General features: G+C 49.4%; 1 protein-coding gene across 1 annotated transcript; it reads right to left on the bottom strand.

Moving 5' to 3' along the window:
* Positions 1-787: 787 nt before the first annotated feature.
* LOC123344969 (killer cell lectin-like receptor subfamily F member 1) lies at positions 788-16,235 on the bottom strand. The gene is made up of 6 exons (XM_044981473.1): positions 16,151-16,235; positions 13,928-14,026; positions 9,026-9,196; positions 5,069-5,223; positions 3,268-3,380; positions 788-1,373 (listed from the first exon to the last, which is right to left on the bottom strand). Exons 1-6 carry the CDS (start codon positions 16,233-16,235, stop codon positions 1,250-1,252), a joined length of 747 nt encoding a protein of 248 aa, XP_044837408.1. The 3' UTR covers positions 788-1,249.
* Between the last annotated feature and the right edge of the window lie 1,889 nt (positions 16,236-18,124).

The following is an 18,124-nucleotide window of genomic DNA, read 5'->3' as shown; positions in this document are numbered from 1 at the left end:
CGCGGCAGCGCTTTGAAGTGCTAAGTGTAGCCACAGCCTTACACAAAAACACTGTATCCACAGGAACACTGTCCCCACAACAGGACTAAGCACTTAAACCTGACTGTCAGTGATTTCAGCTGCAGTGGTCACTTAACAGAACAAAAGACTATCTATGGAGCCTAATCAGCTCTGTCTTTAAACAGTGGAGAGGGACAGGTCCCCACCCTCTCTCTTGATGCCTTCAAATCATCACAGGTTAAGTAAGTTCTACTGCCCTTTACTCATACAATAAGAACAACATTTCATCCCCCCTTCCCACCACATTCAAGTGGTTTGTTACCCAACCCCAGCCAAAATCTATCACTTGGACAACACAGCTCTGTTTGCTGGATACCTAGGTAGATTAGGTGTGAATGTAAACACAATAACTAACGCTTCAAACACTTTATCGTTTATTTTCAAATATTCTCTAATAAACTTATAATCTGGCTCTGAAACCTTTCCCCGCAGCCCCAGCTCATCACTAGCTGTCAGGGAGAGCTCATTTAGACTTTGCTTACAAATCATCATTTGAAATTATTAGGTTGGCCAACATCACCAAAATGAATGCACTGACATCATAAAAAACAGCTGTATAAGGAAGCAAGGAAGCTAGTCTATGTTCATACTTTTCAAATCTATTATACTTTTTCAGATACACATATTTTATCATACACTGTATAAGCTTTTAAAGTGTGTATTAATGTTTCAGTTTAAATTCAGATTTCCAAACAGTCAGTAAATTGGTATGTAACTAGCTCACAAAACTGGGTGCGGGGAGGTGTTGGGGAAATTCAGGGGGGGTGTAGGGAAATCACTGCCTCCCACTGAGCTAGGTGGAGAACAAGGGAATTGAAGTATTGGCCTGAGAGGCAGAAAGCAGAAGAGGCATTGGGGGTGAAGAGAAAGGGGTGAAGGAGGAAGGGATGGAGCCAGGGAATCAGTGATGGTGGAAGGGGATACAGGGGGAGGGGATACAGAGGGAGGAAGTGGCGTGTTCTTGCTGGATCAGAGTCACTGGTGCAGTGTTTACATCCATGAGATGCTCCTTTGCTCTTGGGCCTGATTTGCACATGCATGTACCCGAGCTGAAGATACCAATAGCTGGTCTGAGGATGCACGTACATGTCTCCGCAGGCACATCCGCGCCTGGAAGTCTGGCCTGAAGACTGAAACCCAAGGCAGTGTACTGGTCTGTTACAGGAACGAGTGTCTCTAATGCCACTGTTTAGAGCAGCACAGCTTCCTTCTGGCAAATCCATTTGAATTCAGCACTGCAGGTTTCAGAGTGAATCCGATTCCCTTTTATCAACCCGCAGCTGTTCACGTCGACAGGACCCGTTACTGGGAACCTGTAAAACAGAGGAGACAGGAAGCCAATGAGCCAAATTCAGAGCCTCTGTAACTCTGCCAAAATCAATGGAGTTGATTACATCAGGGACCAATTTGTCCTTATTGTGTTTAGATTAAATGACAGGAACCTAGAGTAGTGGGATCTTCAATCTAATCCAATGGGCAGTTTGAATGGAGCTCTGTATAATCCATGCTAGCACAGGGTCGCTCTTTCCTCCCATCTAATGGCTACATCACAGGTCTCAAACTCAAATGACCACGAGGGCCACATGAGGACTAGTACATTGGCCCGAGGGCCACATTACTGACACCTCCCCACTGCTGCCCTCGGCCCTGCCCCCACTCCACCCCTTCCATGAGGCCCCTGCCCCCTGCCTCGCCTCTTCCCACCCCTTCCCTGCCCCCATTCCAACCCCTTCCCTGAAATCCTCACCCCAACTCCACCCCCTCCCTGCCCCTAGGGGGTGCAGGAGGGGTGTGGGGTGTGGCAGGGGGTCAGGGCAGGGAGTTGGGCTGTGGGGTGCAGGAGGGATGAGGGGTGCGGCAGGGGGTTGGGGTGCAGGAGGGGTGTGGCAGGGGGCTCAGGGCAGTGGGTTGGGGTGTGGGGTGCAGGAGGGGTGAGGGGTGCAGCAGGGGGCTCAGGGTGCAGGGTACGGCGGGGGTTGGGGTGTGGTAAGGAGCTCAGGGCAGGGGGTTGGGGTGCAGGAGGGGTGCGGGGTGCAGCAGGGGGCTCAGGGCAGGGGGTTCGACTGCAGGAAGGGTTTGAGGGGCAGGCTCTGGCCCAGCATGCACCGGGGGCAGGGAAGGCTCCTTGCCTACCCGCTCTGCCCCCGCTCCATTCCGGGAAGTGGCTGGAATGTGGCGGAGATGGGGCACAGGGGTGTGTGTTACTGTTGCTTCAGGCACCGCCCCCAGCATCTCCCATTGGCCGGGAACGGGGAACCGCGGCCAATGGGAGCTGCTGGGGGCGGTGTCTGAAGCAACATCAACACTCCCCCCCCTGCACCTCTCTTCCCCCACGTTCTTTCCTTGTCCCGGAGCAGCACAGGGCAGGGCAGGGAGCCTTCCCTGCCCCCGGTGCATGCCGGCCAGAGCTGCTCTAGGTAAACGCTGGGGGAAGGCGGGGGGGGGGGGGCGCGAGGACCTCGCGGGCCGCAGAGAATAACCTTGAGGGCCACATGCGGCCCACAGGCTGTGTGTTTGAGAGCCCTGGGCTACACCATAGATAGAGGCTTATGAGGCTGCTACTAGAGCTAAGCAAATAATTGATTTTTTTCAGTTCGGGAGCTGAACCGAAAAATAAAATAAAAAAGTAATAAAAAATTTGTTTGGTTCAAACCAAAACTGATTTTTCCCCCTAGGTTTTTCTTTCTGGAATGAAAAACTGAATAGGAAAAAAAACAACATTATGAGTCGAAAAACATCCCCTACATTAAATGAAATGCAAAGATATAAATATTTTTGTTTTGTTTTGGGAACTTTTACATCTTTTTTTAATATACATCACTAAATTTTGAAACAAAGCATCATTTCAAAATGAAAAGTTGCAACACTGCATTTCAAACAATCAAGCAAACCATTTTTACATTTTTGGGGGTGGAAATTGGCAGCCAAAACTATTTGCTAATTTGGGATGATTTCACCAATAGTTTCATTGCCCCGAAAAATGCATTATTTTTTCCAATGAATTTACTGGTCACTGACAAAAATTCACTGTTGTAGTTCCTAGAGTCTCTGCATTCATGGAGCTGGCCCTGGAGCTGAAGGAATCTTGCAGTTTGGTTTGTTTAGATACATGGCTGCATGTGTTCAAGGTCTATGAATAGCTAAACCAGATGGTGCCATTACATGTGCTTAAAAAAAATAAAATAGCAACCACCAGGCAACACTCACAGAGTTTGGTCTAACACGGAGTTGTCCACCCAGGTCCAGTTCTTCTCTGCAGATGTAACACTGAGCCCGAGCCAAACGTGATATTTATCCCGTGTGACATTCTGTATGAACTCCTGCGTGGTGAAGACAGAGGGTGAAGACAACCTGCCAGAGCTCTAGGGTTCTTGGCTTCAGCCAGCAAACTGGACAGACTGTTCTCCAACAGACACTTGAGTATTTAGGCCTCATCTACACTAGAATTTCTTTTGTAGTTATGATGTCCCAGCATTTCTACCATCTGTGTAGCAGCAGTAGTGAGCGTGCTCATGTAAATAGTGTGATGGGGCAAGGCAAGATGGCTACAGTAAAGTACTGAGGAACAGGTCTGTTAGCCCCAGGCTAAACACATCCCTGGTACCATGGTAACCAAATGGCAGTTGCTTCAGGTTAATCAAGATACCTGGGGCCAATTAAGATCCTTCTAGAAGGCAGTGGAGCTAGCTAGAGTGATTGGGACACCTGAAGCCAATCAAGGGCTGGCTGGAACTAGTTAAAAGCCTCTCAGTTAGTCAGTGAGGTGTGTGTGAGGAGCTAGGAGCAAGAGGTGCAAGGAGCTGAGAGTGAGTGCTGCTGTTGGAGGACTGAGGAGTACAAGTGTTATCAGACACCAGGAGGAAGATCCTGTGGTGAGGATAAAGAAGGTGTTTGGAGGAGGCCATGGGGAAGTATCCCAGGGAGTTGTAGCTGTCGCGCAACTGTTCCAGGAGGCCCTATAGACAGCTGCGATCCACAGGGCCCTGGGCTGGAACCTGAGTAGAGGGTGGGCCCAGGTTCCTCCCAAACCTCCCAACTCCTGATCAGACACAGGGGGAGTTGACCCGGACTGTGGGTTCTACCAGAGGGGAAGATCACTGAGGTGAGTAAATCTGCCAATAAGTGCAGGACCCACCAAGGTAGAGGAGGAACTTTGTCACAATAGTTTTCAGAGGGGTAGCTGTGTTAGTCTGTATCAGCAAAAAGAACGAGGAGTCCTTGTGGCACCTTAGAGACTAACAAATTTATTTGGGCATAAGCTTTTGTGGGCTAAAACCCACTTCATCGGATGCATGGAGTGGAAAATACAGTAAGAAGATATATATATATACACACAGAAAACATGAAAAAAATGGGTTTTGCCATACTCATTACAGTTGGTATAGCAACACCCATTTTTTCATGTTCTCTGTGTATATATATTTTCCTACTGTATCTTCCACTGCATGTATGCAATGAAGTGGGTTTTAGCCCACGAAAGCTTATGCCCAAACAAATTTGTTAGTCTCTAAGGTGCCACAAGAACTCCTCATTTATTTTTGCTAATGTAAATGGGGCTCAGGGCCAGATGACATAGGGTGGGAATGGTAAGTGTCTAGGGGAATTAGGAGCAGAAGTGACAGTCACTTGTTACCCCATTGACAGGGACTTATGCTTCTAGCTCTCTTTTGTGCTTCTGAAAATCACACCCAGAGCAGTTAATATACCTCCCTGCCTCTCGCCCTGCTGTTCCCCGTGCTTGGATCCTGATGGGGAAGGGGCATAAATCAGCATGAGGCAGGGGGAAGAATAAGCAGAGGCAGTGGGGACAGACGGAGTTGGGGCTCTCCTGGCTCTCCCCCCCCCCCCCCCCCCGTTGAGGATGGGGAGCAAAGCGTGTGGGAGCTACGCCAGCCGTTATGCTGCATTAGCATCCTCAGTAAGAAATCTCCTTCACCTCTTGCACATCTGGTACCATGTAACCAGTGACCCCTCCAGCAGAAGTCTAGGACCCTCTGTTTTACGTTACCATCTCCTCCTGGTCCTGGAGCACTAGCTTTCGAGAGCTCTTCGCTGAGCAGTCAGCACGGCTCTCGGTCCAGTTTTTGCTGTCTTTGGAAAACCAGTAACACTTTCCCCTGCGTGACAGCCAGTCCATGGGGCAGAGTTTGCAGCCGGAGCCGTCTGGAGAGAGATGTGGTGAGACACAGCATTAATGATCCTTAGCCCCAGGGAACGTGTGTGCTTATAACAGCTCAGAGAGGATACAAATCTCACTGAGTTAGGCACTATCGGTGATCCCATCCGGAGCCTTTCTCAATATTTAACAAAGAGAGCTGGGCAGAACATTTTCCTCAAAACTGTTTTCTAGCAGAAAAGCTGTTTCAACAAAATGTTCTCATGAAACCGTGTCAAGTTTGACACATTCTCACAGAAAAAAAGTTCCAGAATAACAAGTTTTTTTTATTGTGGAAAATGTTCAGCTCTGAACATTTCAAAATTTCACTTTGAATTTTATTTATGGATTCTTATTTTTATAGGATTGGTATTATTTTGTACATTGTTTCATGCCGTGTCATAATACGTTGAAATATTCTGTGATTTTATTTTAATTTTTATAATTGATTAAGGGCAGCTGCTACTTTGTGCTGATCAAAAACACTGTTGATAAACTGCAGAGGGTTCAGAGAAGAGTCAGGAGAATGATCGGAGGATTAAAAAACCTGTTGTACAGCGATAGACTCAAAGCGCTAGAGCTATTTAGCTGAACAAAGAGACGGTTAAGGGGTGAGTTGATCACAGTCTGTAATTTTCTGTGTGGGAAACAAATATTTCATAATGGGCTCTTTGATCTAGCAGAGAAATATAATGTGATGGAACTTGAAGCTAGACAAATTCAGATTAGAAATAAGATGTACATTTTTACCAGTGAGGGTAATTAACTAGTGGAACCATTTACCAAGGGTCATGGTGGATTCTCCATCACTGACCATTTTGAAATCAAGATGGGATGTTTTTCCAAAAGATCTGCTCTGGGAATTAATTTGGGCAGCTCTCTGGCCTGTGTCCTACAGGAGGTCAGACTAGCTCAGCGGTTCTCAAACTTCATTGCACTGCGACCCCCTTGTGATAACAAATGTTACTTCCAGGTGGGAGGACCGAAACCTGAGCCCTCCCCAGCCTCCCCACCCCAGGGGGTGCAAAGCCTGAGACCCGTCACCCAGGGCTGAGCTCCTCAGGCTTCGGCCCCAGGCTGTGGGGTTTGGGCTTCGGCCCTGGGACCCAGCGAGTCTAACGCCCGCCCTGGTGACCCCATTACAATGGGGTCACGACCACTTCGGGGTTCTGACCCCCAGTTTGAGAACCACTGGACTAGATGATGACAATGGTCCCTTCTGGCCTTGGAATCTACGAGTCTATGCTTGAAACTTCTGGTCGTCTTTTCTTTTCGAGATCAACGCGTCTCCGGTTTGTGCTGTAATGAAACAGTCTGGCACTTTGTGTCAAACTCTTTTCATTGCAGGGCAAGGAGGAGACACTTTGATCTCAGTCTCAAACTGTTTCATTGTTTAATTATGACACAAAGTGGCACAGTTTCAACAGGAGAGATTTCCCCTACACGACTCAATAGCTCAGGGTTGGGGGCACTGGGTGCAATCCCCAGGTCCAGATCAAGCAGAATTCTGGGTTTCCCACATCCGGGCAGAGAGCTGTAGCTAGTGGGTATAACAGATGCACTACCAGCCAAAATCCTGCTCTGTGCAGCTCCAGATGTCCTTGATGTTAGGCACCTACAGGGTTAAGTGGCAGCTGGGAGTGGGTGTTGAGGATCCCAGCAGTATCGAAATGTTGGACTTAGATGATTAACTGCCACTTGAGGAGCCTAAGTCCCTTTGTGGATCTACCCCAGGGTCCTCACTCAGTGTCACCCACTGTCACTATCGCTGCATCCTCGAGCGTCACCCAGAACCACCCAGGCATTGTCAGCAGGGCCGCCGAGAGCAGGTTTGGGCCCCGGTGAAATTTTTTTGGGGGCCCCCCAGCAAGGGCAGACTAGCTAAACAAGGGGGGGGGGAAGCTGGGGAGGCCGGGCCCTGGGCATCCTTCTGGGCCCCAGTAATTTGTACCAGCTTCCCACCCCTCCCGTCGGCCCTGATTGTCAGCCACAGGCATCAGCCATAACTAGCTCTGCACACTCAGCCTCAGCCATACCCGGCTACCTCCACGCTGCCCCTGATCTTCACTCCTCCCGCAGGCTGGAGCAAAACCTGCATGACGCCCTCGGCCTGACAAAGCAGAGCCACCTGCTTCCCAACGCACGGGCCGTGTAACAGGCAGACGTGCTGCTGGTGTTGCAAGAGAGCGTCTGAGGTCACTGCTCAGGTTTGTGTGTGAGAGCTGGGTGAAGCTGGGATGCCTAGTGCTTTCTGGTGGGGGTGAAGGCCTTACAACCCACTGGAGTGTGTTACTGACAGTGCTGTGGCAACATGGCTGAGCCTTTGGCGGGGAAGGCTATGGGGTACCCTGATTGAAATCTGAACCATCACTAAACACGGTCTTTGTTGGAGGTCATTATACTAGTATCTTAGACCAACCTGTCCTGCTCCCTAGAGCTGGGTGAGGGGAGAGGAAATTCAGCAAATAGTAAATTTGCCAAATAACGCATTTTTTTGCACTCAGGCTATTCACAATTTTGGGTTGAATTCCACAAATCGTTTTGGCCCCAACACTTTTTTTTTTTTTTTTTTTTTTTTTTTGGAAAAAGACAAAATGGTTCATTTCAGCCATATCAAAATGTGTCATTTCAACCTCTCGATTTGAAACTGTATTTCAACTTCCAGTCTGGCTAGTATAAAATAAATAAATTTTAAAAGGGCAAAATACCCCTGAAAAATGAAAAAAGTTTTTCCCCCCCTCTGTCCCTTTAGCCCCTTTTTTTTGGTTCAGTGCCTAAACTCATAAATCAATTATTCGCTCAGCAATCCTGCTCACCCTGACAATTTCCCTGACTGACCACTGGGGGTCACTGTGCCCCACAATCCCCACTGAGAGGTGTCTGCCATTGGTGCTAGTTGGCCAGCAAACATTGTCCAAATTAGATCACAAAACTATTTGCTTGTCTGTCCGTAGCCAGCACTTCTCCCCTTCCCCTGATGCCACCAGACTGGGAATTCAGGCACCCAGTGTCTGCCCTACCTCCAGCCACTGCTGAGGAGGCTTGGAAAGAAATTTCCTTCCTCTGAGCCCACTTGAATGGGGGAGGTCGGATATGGCCGTGTCTCCTACCCCTGGCCAGTGCTTTCTCTGATGGCCTGGCCTCTGCTGGGATCTGGTGACAGATGCTAATATCCATGTTTCTGCTCCACCTCCCTGATCCACCTCTGGCCTCCCTCCTGTTGGTGGGGATGGGGAAAGATGCCCCAGGCTCATCTTCTGCTGGTCTGAGGCTGGAGGAAGGAGACTCTCTCAGCAGCACCACTACTCACAGCTCCCTGCGCTGAGCACGACCAGGTAAACCTAAACCGTCCCTGACAGGTGTTTGTCCAACCTGATCTTAAACACCTCCAGTGATGGGGATTCCAGAACCTCCCCTGGAAGCCTGTTCCAGAGCTCAATTACCCTCTGAGTTAGAACGTTCTTCCCAATATTTAACCTGAATCTCCCTTCCTGCAGATGAAGCCCGTTAGTTCTCGTCTTGCCTTCAGTGGCCATGGAGAACAACTGATCCCCTGTTATCTTTATAACAGCCCGTAACGTATTTGTTATCCTTGGAGGAAATATGGGAGAAGATCCCTTTCTTGCATCTCCCTTCCCCCGGTCTCACTGAGAGAAAATCTCCAGGGCCCCCTGAGAACTGGGATGGGAGGAGGAGAGAGGCTAGCAGGCTGGCCTGCCCATGGCCTGCCTCCTTCAAACAGGCCCCCCTCCGCCTGCGCGGTGCATGGAACATGCCGAGGGGCTTAGGGCCACAGTGAGTTGTGGTTACCTGCTGAGGGGCTCTGGGCTGAGTGACACAGACTCTGCTTCAGGCGAGACACCAAGTCCTCCAGGCTCCTGTTGCATTCTCTGCCGGGGGAGTGTCTCTGAGCGACACCGCTGCTCTCAGGGACCGATGAGACTGTGCCGGTGTCCGTCTGCAGGGATCGGCCCTGGAAAACTTCCAAGCAGCAGCCAGCTGAGTGGTTGTTACTGTTGCTGTTATGGCCACAGGAGCTCGGGTTGTGCACTTTAGGGGTCACTGATGTATGAGGTCCCTGGGGTCCCAGGGATTTTTCGAGGTCCCTTATGCTGCACAGCAGCTCCCCCTAAGGAGGACTAATGGCCAGGGCACCTGTCCAGACCATGCAGTCCTAGGGGAGTGGCTTGGACTATGGGGGTTTCCCCAGGGCCGAGGCAGGAACAGGGTGAGAGTGCAAGAGACACAGAGGATACTGGCTTCTTGGTGACCGGCACTGGGCCTTCTGCAAGGGGGCGTTGCCAGGGAGCAGTTTATGACCAGGAACCAAGATATCATCTATCTATCCCCAAGCACACCCTCCCTCCCTCCCTCCCTCTCCATCCATCTATCATCTATCCTCTTAACACTGGCCTCCAGTTTGTAGTGTGTGGTATCACTTTCTATTTAAGCAAGAATGATGCAACAACCATGTTTGGTCACATAAACTGAGTTGTGTGTGTCCAGCATTCTTAACAGCCTCATTAAGTTCTTCTAAAATTGGCTTTGACAGTGACTGGCTTATAAGGCTTTCTGCATGTCGATGCAGTCCAGAGGATTGGTGTTTTTGCAGCCTTTTTATATAGGTTGTCAATATTGGCTTAGCTCAGCAGTCTGGCAAACCAAGCTCCTCCACTTTTACTATATAAATCCATGATATGCCCACATCTTGAATACTGTGATCAGTTCTGGTCACCCCATCTCAAAAAAGATATATTGGAAAAGGTTCAGAGAAGGGCAACAAAAATGATTAGGGGTATGGAGCAGATTTCATATGAGGATAAATTAAAAATACTGGGACTTTTCAGCTCTGAAAAGAGATGATTAAGTGGGGATATGATAGAGGCCTATAAAATCTTGACTGATGTGGAGAAAATGAATAATACCCCTTCACTTAACACAAGAACCAGGGGTCACCCAATGAAATTAATAGGCAGCAAGTTTAAAACAAACAAAGTATTTCTTCACACAGTCACAGTCACCCGTGGAACTTTTTGCCAGGGATGTTGTGAAGGCCAAAATTATAACAGGGTTCAAAAAAACTAGATACGTTCATGGAGGTTAGTTCCATCAATGGCTATTAGCCAGGATGGGCAGGGATGCAACACCGTGCTCTGAGTGTCCCTAGCCTCTGTTTGCCAGAAGCTGGGAGTGGGTGACAGGGGATGGATCACTTGATGATTCCCTGTTCTGTTCATTCCCGCTGAAGCACCTGGAATAGTCACTGTTGGAAGACAGGATACTGGGATAGATGGACCATTGGTCTGACCCAATATGCAATTCTTATATAAAAATAATTATAATAATCAAAAAGTTTAATACAGAAACTCTCCAAGATAACAACCTCTTGAGATAGCAACTGTGTGAGATAATGACCTTGGCAAATAATTCATTTTAAAAATCTTGGCATACTAGGAAATATATAAATATACAAGTTTCCAAGTCACAAATCTAGCATTCTGGAGTGAAGTTACTAAAACATAGTCCAGTGCTCTGGCCACGGCTGTTCGTTGTGCCACCGTTCACTCTACCGCCGCTCTGTCCCCAATGGCCCTGCACTGTTACCTTCTGCTGCCACCTGCCATTGTGACCTCTGCGAGTCGGTCTCTCGAGCTTCCACCCAGCTCTCAGTGATTTCAGCTGAGCTCTCAGTGGGGGAACCTCGCTGCTAGTGCAGGCTGGGCCATCTCATCCACAGAAATGCTCTCCTGCAGCAGGTCTAAGCACTTAACCTGTTATCAGTGATTTCAGCTCTAGTGGTCACTTAACAAACCAAAAGACTCTATGGAGCCTACTCAGCTCTATCTCTAAACAGGAGAGGGGGCAGGTCAAATTGTGCCTGTGAGTTGCAGCGCTGTAAAGCCACCACCAGCGCTGCAACTCTCCAGTGTAGCCAAGCGCCCAGACTCTTAGGCAAAGCCCACACCACCAAGCAAAACACCTGTGCCCCACCCTCTCTCCCTGTGCTAGGATCTGGCACCCAAACCTCCTGCTTAGCAAGTGCAGTTCAGTTGAGGGTGACCAGGGCTTAACTTGTAATGAAAGAGGTGCCGGGGCTCAAGCAAGTTTGTTACTTTCATAACTGATGTGACCAGCCCAGAGGTCCCAGGGCTATGAACTGCCCAGCCTAGAGAAGTCCTAGCACAGATTAAGCCCTGAGGGAGACCCCCTCATTCAGGCAGGCTAAGCACAGTTCTGCTGCCCTTTACTCAGACAATAAGGAGACCAACATTTCATTATCCCCACATTTAATAAGTGATTTGGACCCAACACCAGCCAAAATCGATCACTTGGGCAGCACAGCTCTGTCTGCTGGATACCTGGGCAGAGCAGGTGAGTTCATGTAAATACAATCTGGTCCTGAAGCCTTTTCCCCCTCATCTGACTCATCACTAGCTGTCAGGGGAGAGCTCAGTCAGACCTGGCTTACAAAGCATAATCTGAAATGATTCGGTCGGCCAACATGGCTGAAACCAACGTGCCGGCATTGTCATAAATAACAGCTGTGTGAGGAGGCTAGTCTTTGTTCAGACTTTTCAAACCCATTGTGTTTTCTCAGGTACAAGTGTTTTCTCATATACTGTGTATGCTTTTAAAGTGGGTATTAATGTTTGAATTTCAATTCAAATTTCCAACCACCAACTAAATTGGCAACACTGCATGTAATGGGGTGGGGGGAGTGTTGGGGAAATTCGGGGGGGAGGGTGTACACCCCCCCAAGGAGGGTCTAGGGAAATCCCTGGAAGGGTGATCAATTGTTCTCCATGTCCACTGAAGGCAGGACGAGAAGTAATGGGCTGAATCTGTAGCAAGGGCGATTCAGGTTTGATATTAGGAAGAACTTTCTAACTGAAAGAGAAGTTAAACTCTGGACCAGGCTTCCAAGAGAGGTTGTGGAGTCCTCATCACTGGCGGTGTTTAAGGACAGGCTGGACAAACGCCTGTCAGGGATGGTCTAGGTGTATTTGCTCCTGCCTCATGGCAGACGGCTGGACTTGATGACGCTTATTCTCCAGTTTGTAACTGTCCATTTGATTTTTTTTTTCTTCCTAAGTGTAGCTTGTGCACTTGTGTTTACTGAATTTCATCATGTCGATTTCAGACCAATTCTCCAATTTGTCAAGGTTGTTTTGAATTCTGATCCTGTCTCCAAAGTCCTGGCAACCAGGGCTGCCCAGAGAATTCAGGGGGCCTGAGGTCTTCAGTGGCGGGGGGGCCCTGCCACCGAATTGCCACCGAAGACCCGGCACTTCGGCGGCAGGTCCCAGGGCGGAAGGGCCCCCTGCCGCAGGTCTTCAGGGCCCTTCGGTGGCTGGGGGTCCTTCCGCCCCGGAACCCGCCGCCAAAGACCTGGAGCAGAAGAAGCTCCGGGGTCCCGGGCCCGGCGAGAGTTTTCCGGGGTCCCCGGAGCGAGTGAAGGACCCCGCTCCAATGACCCCAAAAAACTCTCATGGGGGCCCCTGTGGGCAAATTGCCCCACTTTCCCCCCCCCACCCGGGTGGCCCTGCTGGAAACCCCTCTCAGCTTGGTCTCTTTAAGGACCCTAATCAGGAAAGCACTGAAGCACAGCCTTCAGTTTCAAAGCATCCGTGTGTGCTTACCTGAACTGGGGCCATTTCCTGCTCAGGGGCCATTTCTTCCTGATGTTACTAATGATGTGGTATCCGAGTATAGGACAGCAGTTCTCAAACTGTAACCCATGATGAACCAGTGAGCACTTGGTGGTAGCAAAAGCTGGCCACTTAGGGCTAAATCTCTTTGCTTTTACCTGCTACATTACTTTCCACAATAGCAACAATTACATTATTTTCCTAACATTACTCTTTCCAGTAAGCAGTAGCTGTCATTGACACAGGGATTATAAATGTAAGAGATTATGTTATGTGCACCCGGGAATGTGTAATCCCCACTTCCCGCAGCTTCCATTGGCTGGGAATGGTGAACTGTGGCCACTGGGCGCTGCGGGCGGCCGTGCCTGCGGACGGTCGATCTAAACCAAGTGTCTCGCGATCTGCCAGTGGATTACCCTGATGGGCCGTGTGCGGCCCCTGGGCTGAAGGTGGCGCAGCACCGGTCCACGCTGTGGTGCACAGCTACGTGTCAGGGAACGGTTCTGGCAGAGAGGAGGCGGTGGGGTGAGGCTCGGTAGCAGGGAATTGCCAGAGACTTTCCCCACTGCTGGAGTCTCTCCCTGCAACGGGTAAAGGCTCCACAGCAGGGAGCTGCTGGAGCCTTTCACCGCTGACTTCTCATTGCCACAGTCTTTCCCCACTTCTGGCCCTTCCCCTTTGGCGGGGAAAGACTCTGGCAGTGGGACACTGTGAAATAGAAATGGAGATGGGGAGACGCTGCTTGGGTGAGTAGAGAGCTGTGTAGGGGGCATTCCTGAGACACTGAACCCTGGGGTATGTAATCTTAACTCTGTTCCCCTAGGCAGGGCCTCACCATCTACACTGCCACTTATACCCAAGTTAGGGGGGGCATGTGGTGTATGTGCTCTGCACACCGCCGAAAAGAGTGTGCAGCGTAGATGGACCTTCACAGGCGGACTGTGCCATGGAAAACTTTGAGAATCCCCGATTGATTAATAGAAAATAGCTAAGCTGAATTACTAAGGCATCAGAAACTTCACCACCTGCGTATTTACAAAACAGACGGGATCCAGACACTTACCCAGGACAGTCAAAATGATCACGGCTAATGTCAGAATGATGCAAACAGCCCCCAAAATCCCTAGCATGCGTTTATAGCACTGGGAACTCAAAGGAGAATCTGTAAAACATGCAAAGTTTGAGATGGTGTCAACCTTATCTTTGCCTTTTAAAATATAGTCTCACGTTATGTCATTAAGGCATTGTTAGCCAGATAATATCCATAATGCAATACAAACCGAACTTTCTCATGCAACCCTATGTGCAGTAATTTACAGTTGCATAACCAGTCTTGGCTTGGGTTTTTTTTTTTAGCCTAAATGAAATCTACTAAAGTCAAGTGAAGAAAATGCCGCAGCAATTTTTCAAGTTATTGGTGAAGATTTTCAAAAGTGACAAGTGATTTTGGGTGCTCAAATTTAGAGACCTTAAAAGGCCCAGATTTTCAGAAAGCACTGAGCACCCGCCCTCTGAACCCTCTGCAGTTTATCAAGATCCTTCTTGAATTGTAGATATCAGAACTGGACACAGTATTCTAGCAGCAGTCACATCAGTGCCAAATACAGAGGTAAAAACCCCTCTCTACTCCTACTCAGTATTCTCCTATTTATGGCTCCAAGAATCACCTTTGCGTTCAGTTGCAGCCCCACACTGGGAGCTCACATTCGGCTGGTCGGGAATTTGTCAAAAAAACCTGTTTTTGTTGGAAAAATGCAGAATCATCAAAACTTCTCATGGAAGCATATCAGTTCCAGCAAAGTTTGCTCAGGTTCAGGGGTGGTTATGGCATTTCCCCTGGGATGTGAGGGAGCCAGGCTCACATCCCTGCTATATCAAAGGATCTTATTTTTGTTCTGCTGCAGAATTAAAACAAATGCCGAGACCGCTACATTTTTCACACAAGGGAATTCCTGTTGTCCAGCCAGCCCTTGTTATACAGACAAAACTACACGGGATCTTTTCAGGGGACAAGACAAAGATGCCTCATTTATTATGATAATTTGATTTATGACCAATAACTAATATCTTAATCCACACACACACACACACACACAGCTGCTGCATAGTTACCAGTCCTGAACATAGCTTGGGTTCGTAGCTTGTAGCGGCTAACTGGCCAGGAAAGCCAGGCACAAGGACGAGCTGGGTCTCTGTTGGGCATGCACCGATGCCCTTCCATGTTGGCAGCAGAATGTTACCCTCCAAAGTCTTCCATCTCGCCCATCCTTTTTGTAGGCTTTAGTTTGAATCCAGAGTCTATAGGTCTTGCTTTGTCACGCTGCCTCTGGGTTTGGTGATTGATCACCTGTCAGTTGCAGGCATGACTTTCAGCCTGGGACCTGGCTTTGATCTTGCTTCTATTGCACCTTTTCTTTTTAGGGTGGACACTTCTTCCTTTGTTAGGGCTCTTGTCTGCATCTTCAGCCGGTGGGGTTTGAACTCTATTTCATCAGGACAGGCTGGGGCTGGAGGTTGATTCCATCATCCATCCATACCTCAGTCACACATCTAAACTAAACTAATAAGATTACAGCAGGATTTGCAAAAAAGGAAGGTTGGAGGAAGCTTTTACAAAATGGAGTGAGTGTTTTAAAATGGGGTTTGAATTACAATATGGCAAACCGTGAACAGAAGTTACAATATACTGTTTGCCATCCACTACACTTGTCTAAACAGAAGTTACAATACTGAAACAGTGCAAGTCTCAGTGATTTAAGCAGGAATTGGACCAATAGTGAAACTTACAAAGGCAGCTGACTGAACAGCTATGGCTCTTAACAAGCATTTTTATTGTCAATTAGCCAGTTATTGGGGTAACCGGTTTTATGAATAAACATTGTTTCATTCATAAAACTTTACTTATGAAGTTACGTTAATAAAGTGAACAATTAAAAACAATTTCATTCATCAGTTCTACACCCTAAAAATAAGATTTTCAAAAGGGTCATATGATTCTGGGTGCTCAAATTTAGAGACCTTTGAAAATCAGAGCCTATGGGAACTGAATGTCCAAATCCCATTTATTTTTATTTGATTTGGGTGTCCAAATCTCTTAGGCAGCATTGAAAATCTCCACCGTAAAGTGCAAATATCCATTTCTGAACAGGAACAGGGAATGGCTGGTCACGGGGTGAAAGAAAAGCCTGTCTGACACACATCAGAATAATGGCGCTCTGCACTTCTGCTCTGCACTCATTCTCTCCCTGCCACATGCTCATGAAGCACAACTTTCTAACGTCCGTACCTTGGATCCTCCCTGGTGACGGGCGGGGGGTGGTTTTCTCCTGGCGTCGGAGGTTTAATACCGTGTAACCTTCTTCATCCTCCATCTTCCAGCCTTGCCCAGAAAACGACAAGAAGAGAAGAAAGCAATTACCCTCCACAGACTCACCCTGTCCGACTGAGGGCTCAAGGCTGCAGAGGAAGCGCTGGCCCCACCTCGAGCTGTCAAACCACAGATCTGCTCAGATGCAAGAGGCCGACCAACCTGCTCGCGAGCTGCAGGGCCTGGCACTGTGAAAGGGCAAGAGGATGGGAGCGTGGGTCAGAACATAACGCTAAGTGGGGGAGCACGTAACGGGAGCAATCACAGGGCAAAGCTGGACCCGATGCCCTGAAATAAGTCACAGGGAAGCTGCAGGCTGCAGGCAGGACCGAGAGCAGCCAAGGCACTGGGGGGCTATTCTTGAGTCCGTCCCCACGCCCTGCTGCGCCTGTCAGTGATAAACACATCTCTAAACATGCAATAAACAACGGCACGGGCCCAGTCCCCTGGTGGCGTAAATTGGTATCGCTCTTCTGAAGTCAACGGAGCTTCACTGATTCACCCCAGCTGGGATCTGGCCCCATTGAGTCCAGTGAAGATACGGCCCATTGACACCAGTTGGGGGATCTTACACAGAAGTCACCAGAAGAGGGAGAGGAGAGGAAAGAAAAAAGGTAAGGAAGGAAAAGGGCACAGGGGGAAAAGGAGATGACAAATTCTCGTATCCCAGGTGACATTCAGGATGTAGCCAGAGCTGGTGGAGGTTGCCATGTCCCCTGGCTCCCTCTCTCTGGGGGCGAGGGGGAGGAGTGGGGATGGGCCGTGATTGGGGGAGGGGCGGATCTGGGTGAGAAGAGGCGAGTGTAGGGATTTGGGAGAGGGGGTGGAGTGGGGGCTGGGCGTGGGGCGGAGCAGGGGCGGAACGAGGCAGGGTGGGGTCTTGGGTAGAGTGAGAGCAGGGCCTGGGGCGGGAGGCGGGAGTGGGGGCAGGGCCTAGGGGGCACCCCCTAGGTAGAGGGGAAGTCGGTGTCTGCCTTGAATTATATCAGGAGGCCTTTTTGTTTGGACTAATGTAGGCTCTCTTTTCCCCTCGTGTACCTTCACCCCTCATTTGTTGTTACAGGTTATTGTGACATTTTATAAACTTTTTACAGCTGTGGATGAATTAGTCGAAAGGTGTGGGCCCCGTTATTACAACAGGCTCTACTTCTATTTTTAGTGCGCTAGCTCGCTCAGTGCTAGCTCAGGTATGGCTACTTGAACTGGATTTACACGTCCAGCTGTAGTGTGGACGTACCCTCGGAGCGAGATTTCCACACCCCTTCAGAACGTTCCTGCACTGCCACTATAAATACCATGACGTGGGTGGAAATTAGTCCTTAACGCAGTGGTCCCCACATTTTTCAGTGTCGTGCCCCCCCTTACCCTGTCAACCACTTACCCCGCCCCAAGTGGGGCTGCAGCTCTGGGGTTGGGGAGATGCAGACAGAGATAAGGAGGCTGAGGCTGGGGGCAGGTCTGGGGCCGAGAACAGAGCTGTGGCCAGGGGCCGAGGCTAGGGGCGGGGCCGGGGCCAGCGGCATGGCCAGGCTGCAGTTCAAGGGCTAAGGTTGGGCATGGGGCCAGGCGTGTGGCTGGGGACAGGACCGGAGCAGAGGTGGAAGTGGCATGGGGCTGGGTGCTGCTCCATCCCCGCCTCATGTGGGTTCCCTGCCACGCCCCCTGGAACGTTCCTCCCCAGCTCCCCTAGGGGGCCTTGACCCACAGTTTGGGGACCTCTGCCCTAGGATCTCTCCTTGAGACAGGTGTTTTGGGTTCTTCCTCATCCATCAGAAATTCATCACCAGGAATCATTCTTCATCCCGCACCATCCAAAACTCACCCAGAGTCTTGTCTTTTCTTTTCCTGCTCTTACATCTTTCAGAAAAGCAACCAGCTCTGACTGGTCACAAG

This window comes from Mauremys mutica, chromosome 12 (genome assembly GCF_020497125.1).
Source record: "Mauremys mutica isolate MM-2020 ecotype Southern chromosome 12, ASM2049712v1, whole genome shotgun sequence".
Taxonomy (NCBI): Eukaryota; Metazoa; Chordata; order Testudines; family Geoemydidae; genus Mauremys; species Mauremys mutica.
This window is presented reverse-complemented; position numbering and strand designations above follow the sequence as displayed.